Raw genomic sequence first — 11,215 nt, 5'->3', positions numbered from 1 at the left:
GGTACTGAAGTTAAATTGATTTCTGAACAAACCAAAGTAAGGAATGTTCTCTTTTTAGCATGCCAAGCATGATATTTAGCACAGGGCTTCTTTAAATGCCCAGATTTCTTGCAGAAGAAACAAGTATCATCCTTATTTTGTTTCTTCTGTACTGGGTCCTTATCAGCCTCATTCTTTCCATATTTGTATTTTCTTTTCTTGCCCTTAAAGTTGGTTTCGTTTAAAACCAGTACTGAATTGAGGTTAGCAGATATTTTTATAAGAGAACCTAAATAAGAGAACAATAGATAACCAGAAATTATGCTCATATTTATTACCATAAACTTAAATAAATTCAAATAATGATATAACCCATCTCAAGATACCAAGTGCAACATTAATATCTTGTCTTTGGACTTCAATATTAATTGCTAGTGGTAGTCTTGTTGTAATGATCAAATACTGATAATAAGACATGTCAAATGAAAAACCCATCTTTGGATTGATTTATCATTTACATGTATAACTTTATAATTATCATGTATTTACCATTACAGGTGTGTATAAAATCCTGCCAGTCATTAACCTTCCTTTGGGCCGGATAATTACCGCATGGATGTAAATACACACTACATTTAATATTTTCATGAGAAATGTTATATATGAGAGGTCACTTTGGCGACTTCATATATTAAATTACTCAATCTAATATTAAACAATCACTAATTGAATTTAGACCATATTAGTCAAATTGGCTTTATCTTAATTTGTTGACTAAAATAGTTAAAGCATGTAAATCATTCAATTTATGTCAACAAACAACTTTATAGAACCAATACTATGTTTAATCCAACATAATATTGCAACAATATTATTAAACCAACATAATATTGCAATAATATCTAATTAATTAAATTCATATTAATTAGATAAAATCCAAAAACAATATTATTAAACCAACATAATATTGCAATAATATCTAATTAATTAAATTCATGAGAAAAAAAAAAACTTAAATGTTCATCAATCATTGTAGGATGGCTCTGATACCACTTGTTGGGGTTCTTTTTAACATATCAAATATGGATCAAACAATTGTTTTATAGAATCAAAACCGAATAGATCCAAAATAATGGATTAAGAATGTTTCCATAAAACTTATTTAATCCACTATAATATGCATGAAATCCTACAATAATTGATAAACATATTAACACGAAAGCGTACCTGATGAATCCATTAGAGTATTTTCTGAATTGATCGGTGATTTGGTCTTCCAATTGCAGAGTACCTTTTGAACTTTAGATTTCTCCTTGACGGGTGAAGAGAAACTTCATTCGATACTGCAACCGGGGACCATAACCTTATTTATAGTCATAACTGATGAATCTACAATTATGATTGTATTCATAATTGATGAATCTGCAATTATGCCTCAAGAGTTTCATATTCCTAACTTATCTCGTCATTAAGTTAGGAACATGATGGTATCCACACAATTAATTTTCATAACAATTATGTCCCTTAGCCAAATAACTTTACTTTAATTGGATCACTTTAATTTTGGCTAATCAAAATAATGGCTTAACACATTTAATTATACATGTGTGACTTTTAAAATTCTAACAGGTTATACTAGTTTTGAATGGGAAATCAAAAGTAGTTCCAAGTTCGTGTAACTAAAGTCCAAAAAATATTTCATTCATTTGAAGTCATTGAAAAATATTGGTGTAAGAAAGGTTCTTCGGGCCAAGAAACCATAAAATGGAGCCTTAACCTGACCAAATATTTGTTGAAATCAATTTTGGTCATTAATGTGTTGAAGCCAGAATTAATTATCATTTTAGATGTGTTAAAAATGCAAAAAAAAAAGAAGCCAATATTCTTTAATAATTGATTTATAAGGTTTTCATTTAAATTTTGAAAAGGGTCAAACTATTTTTTAAATTTAAAATTAAGAATAGTATAATCTTATTCAAAATTAGTGTAATTGTAATCAAAAAAATTTTCTTACATCCAAGCGTCGATTGAAAACATTAATTCATCACAGTGAAAAAATAGATTAAAAAAAATTGAATTTTGGCATAATTTCAGCCTTTCATAGCCAAAAATCAATGTAAAATGTCATTTTACAGGTGTAAAAATAGTAAAAGTGGCCAATATTTCCTTCTTAATTGATTCCCGAGGGTTTTAATTGATTTAGGGTGATTCCTTTATTTAAAGTGGAGTCACACAAGTATCCATTTTGAATTGGAAGCCAAACACAGTATAACCTCATTTTTCTTTCCAAACAAGTGTAGATGAAGTTGTAAATTTTTTTTTATTTATCGCATGTCATTGGAAAAAATTATATCGGTGTATTGAATGGGTCTTTAATTAAAACAACCACAAATGGAGCCTCGATTTGCCAAAAATAAAAAATAATTTTCACACAAATTTCAGCTTTGAAATGGAGTAAAATCCTCATTTTAAGGTTATAAAAATTGAAAAATTTTCTAATATTTCTTTTATATTTTTTTTTTCTCGATAGTTTAAGTTGAAAGTGATGGGATATAAAGAGAAATAAACTTTTTTATATGAATAAATACTAGCGGGTCATAACACACAGTGGAATTAAATGGAACCACAATCAAATAGAACACTAAAATATACATGAAAAATCCTTCAATGTGAAGGGTAAAAACTACGGGACAAACTAGAGATAATCAACTATAATAATAATGAATATACAAATCTAAATCTCTTGCCCAAAATCCTAACAACAATCACAAGAGAATAATTGAGATACAAGGATAATATCACTGTGCACAATATCTAAATTCTCCCTAATTCTCTCCAAGTAATCACAGTAGGAATTTACTATAGATCTGATCTAACCTGAGATGAAATCATTGTTAGATGATTAAGAACAGTCTCTTTATGTTGTCCTTGTTTTCTTCCTTTTCCTTCTCTACCTGTGGGCTGATAAAACCCACCTTAAGCTGAATATAGACTGTCAGCCCAACAGGAAGTTACCTAAATAACTCTAGGTTTTGAACATGATTAACCATTCTAGAATTGGATGCCAAACGCAATATTAACTTTATTCAAAATCAGTATAGTTGAAGTCTAAATTTTCTTTGTAGATAGTGTCATCGAAATGCAATAATCTTGTATGGCGAAGGGGCTTTGAGTCAAGAAAACTATAAAACTGGCTAGTCATCCTTTGGCTGCAAAGATATACCACTTTACATCAAAAATTATAAAGCCCTCATGTCATGCCTCACATCAAAAACTGCAAAGATATACCACTTTACATCATATACATTTGGCTGCACACTAGTCATCCTTTAATGTGTACTTGTTTAAGATTTCACTAATTCTAAAGCCAGAAACAAGAAAGAATTCATAACTGATGATCGAATTACATGAGCAGATACTATACACACAGTTCATTTATGAAGACCAAAAGGTTGTCCTTTTAACAAAATTATTCAGATCACTATTGCACTCACACTAAACATCCCAAGAGGGTTCAGAAGTGAATGCATGTTTGAAAGAGGCCTCCTCCTCCTTATTTGAGTGACTTGGTGGAGTTGCATCATCCTCACGCTAATTGTGGCAATTGGATTTACACTGTGTTGGATCTCGATTGATTGAAATTTTCGTGTATCGACTTCTGCAAGGATTTCAATTCTCGTCTTACCACTGATTGACCATCTTCTCAAATTTCGGAGTGCATCGCACATCTGAGCCATCCATCATATCTACTCATTTCAGAGAGATAATTTACAATCTTTCAGAGAGAGAGAGAGAGAGAGAGAGAGTTCCGATTGGATGTCAAAGTCTAGTCATATCGCTGACCTCCTCCCCAAATTTCTAAGTGCAGCCCCCATCTAATCCATCTTATCTACCCATTTCCATCTTTTAGCGAGGTAGTTTTCTCACTGTGCCAGGAATTCTCACGATTTAGGTTGAGGAAACATTGATTTCTCTGTAGGAGAAGAGATCACACAAAAGTGTGAATCAGCCCTTCTTGTGTTTCCCACTAGCTGAAGTCGTTTTGATGATACTGTTCGTTCTTTGATCAACTTGTGCCTCGAGGTTTCCCGGAGACTGGTGGATTTGGCAGCTCTTATTCTACTTTTGTTTCATCTTTCTTTATTTCTTTCCTTTATTCTTCTGTTTCCGAGAGTTGTGATATTATCATCACAAAAACATGGACAAGAAAATGGACTGCTCCTTAGCAATCATACAATTTCCTAATCAAGAAGAGTGCAAACCTTGACAGCATGAAATATTTTTCATGACATGCTCAACTCTAAAATAGCAGCTGGCAGTAACAACATATGTAATGTCCAATCACAAGATAAAAATCACAAGGCAAAATTCCAATATATCATAATAACATGTTCGATACAATTAAAGGCCACAGCATTTATTACATCCATGGCAGGCCAACCTAACAGCACAAACTGATGCCTACACTAACATCCTTGAAGCCAAATATGATGACCACAAACAATGGCATCGATATCAACAAGGGAAAAGACTGAAAGCAAAGGCAAAGCAGCAGCAGCAGCAACGAGAGTTGTAGAACAGATTACAGTTTCGCAAAGTCGATGTGAACAAGCACCCAGAAACTTGCCGCATAGCAATCGACACAAAGCTGAACGGAGAGCTTCCTGACGACAGTGACTCCCACTTGTGAAGAAAGAAACCAATCAATGGACCACAACCTCATCCATTCATCATGCAACCAAATGCCCTTCCTTCCAAAATATTTCAGCATGGCCCCATACAAGCCGAATAATGAAGTAACCTGCTCACCCATGTCAACAAAAGCAATTTAACCTCCACAATACTCCAGGAAATCATTAAAGTTATATACATAATAGCCAGGTTACATTTCCTTTCTTCTTTGCACTGCCATTGTCTAAAGAAACCAACAACGACAGATAAAGTGGCAATCACCACTCAACATAACAGGCGTGTGCAAGCCTTCCTTTATAGATTCATCACACACGCGCACTCCTAAGAATTCCCATCATTCCCTTTCAGTCAAAAGAAGCTACTCTTGGACCCTCTTTGCATCAATTTGGAATCGTCATACAAACTCATAAATACCAAAGGAATAGCCATGCTTTATTGGACCATCATATCCTCCTTCCCCCACCATTAAAGGCCAAAACTCTACCAAAGCTGTGACTTTAGAGTACCGATTCACACCTTCAATCATTGGAGCTGTGTGGAGAGAACCCACTGGCCTCTTCCTTTGTTTTGTGACCATGACACTTAGAAGAAGGGGGTTTATATATATATATATATATATATATATATATATATATATATATATATATATATATATATATATATATATTTATATTTATATTTATATATAGATGTTGCTGGAGTAGCTGCTAAGGAGAAGCATTCAAAGTTTTGGCCTTCAGCTTAAGCGACTTGAGATAGCTGATAGCCACGTCAAGGACAGTGGCTGTATCCTTCCCATTTCCACCAGGAATAATCCTTCTCAATATGCTAACTGTTTCCTGAATTCTTGCTCTTTTGATGCGCACATCATCTCCGTTCTGATTGTGATCCCCTCCTTTCACACAGCTTGACTCAGAGTGTATACCATCCCCTTTGTTCCTGTGATCTGTAGGAACATCAGGGCAGTGGAGAACTTGCGAGCTTGCAGTATCTACAAGTGATGCATCGAATTCATCCGCGTTAACTCTCCTCCTCTTTGCCGGAAGCATAGAGCTAGCTACCTCAGATAAACTCCTCCCTGTCACCCCAACAGGAGAGTGTCCAGTGCTGGCCTCTTCATCATCATGATCCTCATCAGAATCCGAGTACAACAGTGCATTGATTTCCTCTGTGTCTTCATGCATCTCTTCCGCCCCATGCCCATTGGAAACATTGGTGTCTGTGCTGCCTTGCAGACCGAAACCTAGGTCCACGGAATTAAAGAATGGATAAGGGATGCTTGATGAGCTAAAGATGTAGCTCCTTCCATCCCTTAACTGATCAAAGGCCAAGTACCTCTTCTCCAACACATCAAATTCAGGAGGCCTTTGAGATGGGGTCAAAGGAGGAATCAAAGATGATATCTTTTGAAGGGATTTGTTTGTGCAGACACCAGGGAATTGTTTTGCAGCATTCACTGAGAATACACAACCATAGGGATTAACACAGGCAGGAAGCAACATTGAATTGTCGTTCTGAGGCCCGATATCAAACCGTTGGATATTACTAGCAGAGTTCATATGACTAAATCGCCAAGATGGATGCTGTGAATCAAAATGAGGAGTAATATCCTTCCCCATCAAAACAAAGTTTAAATTAATCACCTGAAAGCAAGTTTTAAGTGGTATAAATAGATACACAAGTCAATCAGACGTGCATAACAGTTCAGATTCTAATTAACATATACGCTTTACCTTAGGCAAGTAGTAGATGCCAATTAATATCTCCACAACAGGGTTTACCAGAAAAAGGAAGAAAAATAAGAAATCCCAGCTTTATTGAAGAGAACTGTTAACAGGAAGCTAATTTACGTGACCGGTTTCAGGAGGTGGCGGAAGTATTCAGCCTGTACAAAATCAATACATTAGGTTATATATACGAGTTTTGTCTTAAAGCAACGTATTGAAAATTTTGTTTCTAGTTTTCACCTGGCAATCTTGCAATGGTTGGAAGCAAGCAAGGACCCTAACGATTATGGTGGTACTACCGGCAATCCCATTCTCGTGTTTCAAAGCTCGGAATGTTGTTCGTGTTGCTGCTTGGCACACCATTACTACTGTTCTTCGTCGGGAACAGGACCAGTCCACCCAGAACCCAAATGAAATCCAATTTCCAATAAGATTATTCTAGGAGGCCAGACGTAGGAGAAATGCCAGCCAAATTGCAATCTTCACGGTTTCGCTGGCTCTGAGGGAAAGAGGGGTTTCGAGGACAAGATTGGAGAAAAGAGAGGAGGGCAGTCGATGAAGAGAACCAGAGGGAAAGGTAATGCGTTACAGAATAACCCTACAATACAAGTTCAAGGAAATAACTTTCCGATAAACATCAACCGAGAAACTCAGCCACCGCATACTGTTCGAAATCTTTAACCACAAAAAGAAACTCCCGCTTCCTCTGACGGTTTGAGATCCCTGCAACATTAAATCCACCTCAAAAGCCTAATCATATGCCAGAATTACTGGAGGACAACAGTTTGCAGTTCAACGTCTTACAAAATCCCAAGTAGAGCACCCAAAAAAGAAAGATTTTGGTTTTGAATTCGCGTTAAAGGACATCAAAACCTGTGTTGAAAGAAAAAGAACAGTTGCACGAGAGAGATCAGACGTTGGGAAATGTATTCTTCTGGATATTAACGAGAAAAGCGCGTCAAACGAAAGACTGGTTTTGGGAACGAATTCATGAGGATCCTAACAAATCCTTACTCTTAGCAGTAGGAATCAAAGCACAAGTCTGTACAAAAAGCAAGTACAAATCGATGTGAACAAAGGGGCGACAGCCCAGGGAGAAATCAATGAGCTTCGAAATCGACCAATAAAAAAGCAACAAAACAGATAATAACGAGAGAAAAAAAAAAGAGGACAAAGACTGGATTTTAAGCACGAAATCAATCAGATCTTAACAAACCTGTAGACTCTAAAACCATCGATCAGATAACAATTGGTTCGAGAACAAGAAAGCAGAAAAGCTCCAGACTACATCCATCGCTTACACCGGAAGCACTCAACAAAAAAGGCAATTTCTCGGGGAAACCCTTTGTTCGCTTCTCTCCGAGTCGACCCAAGTCACCAGAAAGACGGAATCCCGCTCGCGGATAGGGAGCTCAGCTCGAGCGAGAGAAACGATCACGAGAGGGACAGAACTCGTCTTTTCCCTAAGGCGGTAGGGGGGAGAGCGTGGCGCTTTATTGGGCAAACAGGACTAAAATACCCCTACACTTTTATTTCATTTCATAATCTTTCTTCGATGAAGTTTCGTAAAATTGCAGCAAAGCGTTGCCCTTCAGAACGAAAATGGCTGCACGTGTGCGGTGCGGTAAAATCCGATTTCGTATCTTTTACCCTCGAAATCTCTCACTAGTGGTTGATGGTTTCGACGGTGCTTAAGGGGGAGAAGAAGGAAGGAATACAGGAATAGTGGTGCATCCGAGAATGGCAACGGGGCATTAAAACACGTTCACGCGCAAAGATGGATGGAGCTCAAGTCGTGAAGTCGGAATTCACTGCGAGAAATCAATATGCAGATCACAGATCAACAACCAAGCCTTTCTCTTGATAAGTGACATCAATTTCATCTGCTTCACTGATCGACGAGGTGATATGCAATTTGACAGAAGCTGGAATCAGTTGGTAAGGTAAAGTAGTCTCTTTTAGGTTAAAGTGGAGGAGTACAGTGATCTTAGTGGACTTTATAGTAAGGTATCAGATTCTTCCTGCACTTAAATGGTTATCTCAGATTCCTTCTCCGGTAAGCAATTTTTTGGGCAAGAAAAGATGGGTAGACCACAAGCTTGAATTTTTTTTTTGAACCTTCTGTTCTAAGTGCTTTGAACCTTTGGCTGGTATATGCAGATTCAATAAAAAGGAAGATCCCTTCAAGAGACTCTGTTTTCTTTTTCTCTCTTAAGGAAAAATTGAATTCCATGTAAAGTTTGTAAGGTAGTGCTGCAGTGTAAGAGCTACAAAAACACGGAGCTGAGTTACCTTTATCAAGCATAATTTGCAACAGTCGCAGAAATAAACCACATTAGCTTGTTTCTGTGAGACAGACCACAATAGTAGTCATGAAACCTCTTTTAAGGTGAGGCACTAATCGTAAAGAAGAGGCACTTCTTTCCCAGTTGCATCTACTCTTCCACTAATCTATAAAGCTTTGCTGCTGCAATGAAGATTTCTGGGGATTTGCAAACTTTGGAATATACAAACAGATGAATACAACGCAGGATATACGAGAAATTAGTTAAAGAGCGCATGCTATGATGCCAAGACCTGCCGAATCTTGTGGCCTCTGAGAGAGAGATTTGCTTTGGGTTTGTTTAAGCTTCCCCAGGATTAGTACTATGAATTTTCAAGTGTTTTTTTTTTTAGTGTCATGCTACAACCTTTCCTTTGTTTAGAGTGGAGGGAACAAAGGAAATGGCGAATCAAGATGGCCCCCTCCCTTGAGGTCTACATTTTTTGAAGTAGCACACGCAGCTTGCGACTATGCACATCGAGGCAGGGAGTGTGCAAAAGGTCGATTTACTTATGGAGACGTGTCATGCAGGAGATCGATGATCATTGTGCGGGTTGATACACTGAACTACCATTTGTGGATGATTACCATCATCAAGCTAGCTGTGCCTTCGATTTGTTCCTGCTTCAGAGATTCATAGGCCAATTGCGAAGGGCTGCTCATCATCTGTCTCATTTTTGAACTCTTTTGAAATGCCCAGGGATTTGTATTGTTTTCATCAAAGATTTGCAATTTGGGTGCCCAAACACTCCTCCTACATAGTCAACTCCACTCACAAAACTCTCATCCCCCCAGTATTGGTCGCAACATGTTGCCTTTTAGACTTCATTCTTGTCCACAAAAAAACTTGATACTCAAGTCTGACTTAATAGTTCCCCACTTCATACTGCTTCTAAGGAATGAACTGAGGCCTTCACTGCTTTGACACTCCCCTGGAGCACTTCAGCTGGAGGATTCATTCATTTATTATCATCATACTTGAAGCTAAGTAATCGAGGACTCAACCATGGTTTGCTTGTTATGAAATAGTCATCCATAACTTTAGCTAGCATTTTCAAGAATTGTCAAACTGTGTCCCATGGTATGAATCACTACTAGTGTACACTAGTGTGATTTATTTATCTGCTTGCTTGTTGATCTTTGTGCACATAAACCTAGTAAAATTGAACAAAAAAGCAGAACTATAAATAGAATGCAAAAGTGTCGTAGTTGACTCAGTTAGGTTACTGAAGTAAAGTTTGCAGCAACACAAGGCAGAAAACCAGGCATGCTGAGACCTTTGTGGCCATCCTTTTTCTCTCTGTTGTGGAAGACTCATAATGGAGTGAGACGGGAGGGGGCCTACAATTAGCACGCAAACAAAGGACAGCTACACTTGATGGGAAGGGAGGGGAGGAGGGAGGGGGGGCCACAGGGGCCTTTGAGAAAGCATGGAGCCATTTAATGTGTGGATTCTCCAGCACAGAGAGCACAGAGAAAGCTAAAGGAAGTGGTGCATGCACTGCCCCCCCTCCCCCCCCCTTCTTCTGTAATAAACTCCAAAAAGAGCTTTGAAAAGTAAAAGAGGGAATGCATGCTCTCTCATGCGCAGTGCCTGGAGTGCAACCCCACGGACTCCAATGACCTTTAACCATTCCCCTTCTCTCCCCCCCTCTATCACCACCACAATTATTCTATGGCATCAACCTACTACACCATCAATGTCAACTGCCGATCTCTCTCTCTCTCTCTCACTGTCGCATGCTTTGCCTGTCGTTTGACATTAGATGCTACGTAGTGGATTAGGTAAGGGGCTCGAGGATGAGAGCTTGCGGTCAACTTAAGGCCCTCCATCGTCACACTGTATTGCACACGTGTGAGGCATGTAGTGGCTCATCTACATCTCCTTCATGCTTATTTCTATCACAATAGTAACTTATGTGTTCTTAGGTGCGACATCGCAATGTGGCAAGCTATGGAAGGTTAGCTTGTTGCGAGTCTAGCACAAAGCAATGTCACACTGTCATATTGATTGTGGCTGGACGTGAAGGTGCTCTTTGTGTTGGCTTGGAAGTGGCATGTTACAACAGTGACTGGATGTGATGTGGTTTGCAGGTATGCTTGAAAGAATGAACTAAAATTTTCCTCGAATGCAAATGTTTCAAACCACTTTAGAAGGGGCATTTTAACAAAGACTACAGACCAGCAATCTTAATTCCCTATTTAAGCCTGCATTCTTATAGTAGATAATGGTAAACCTTTGTACAATTGCAGGTGAACAAAAAAAATATGAACAGCAGCAAATTATAAACTTTTGAAGTGACAAAAAACCTGGATAGAAAGTCTACACTCCAGACACCTGGTCAGAAGATACCGTGACCTCTGATTACAACAATACGGATTTCGAATCCAAATGTCGATAACCATCAAATCTATTATACGGTATTTGTGCCATTTGGTACCCAAAGACATTAAGAAACTCATTCAACATGAGTTGGACAGACCTGAAATCGAT

The 11,215-nt window shown here is 37.9% G+C and overlaps 1 protein-coding gene across 3 annotated transcripts; it reads right to left on the bottom strand.

The window, feature by feature from the left end:
* Positions 1–4,328: 4,328 nt before the first annotated feature.
* LOC103994861 (transcription factor bHLH143) lies at positions 4,329–7,854 on the bottom strand. 3 transcript variants are annotated; one of them, XM_065164932.1, is made up of 4 exons: positions 7,615–7,854; positions 6,639–7,121; positions 6,405–6,556; positions 4,329–6,314 (listed from the first exon to the last, which is right to left on the bottom strand). In XM_065164932.1, the coding sequence occupies exon 4, from the start codon at positions 6,288–6,290 to the stop codon at positions 5,379–5,381; it is 912 nt and encodes a 303-aa protein (XP_065021004.1). In that variant the 5' UTR covers positions 6,291–6,314; positions 6,405–6,556; positions 6,639–7,121; positions 7,615–7,854; the 3' UTR covers positions 4,329–5,378. The 3 variants fall into 3 exon arrangements, with proteins under 3 accessions (XP_065021004.1, XP_065021006.1, XP_065021005.1); XM_065164934.1 differs by having other exon boundaries at positions 4,329–6,281; XM_065164933.1 differs by having other exon boundaries at positions 7,700–7,854.
* Between the last annotated feature and the right edge of the window lie 3,361 nt (positions 7,855–11,215).

Source organism: Musa acuminata, chromosome BXJ3-8 (assembly GCF_036884655.1).
Source record: "Musa acuminata AAA Group cultivar baxijiao chromosome BXJ3-8, Cavendish_Baxijiao_AAA, whole genome shotgun sequence".
NCBI classification, from domain to species: domain Eukaryota; kingdom Viridiplantae; phylum Streptophyta; class Magnoliopsida; order Zingiberales; family Musaceae; genus Musa; species Musa acuminata.
The sequence above is the reverse complement of the archived record's forward strand: the minus strand, read 5'-3'. Positions and strand labels throughout refer to the sequence as shown.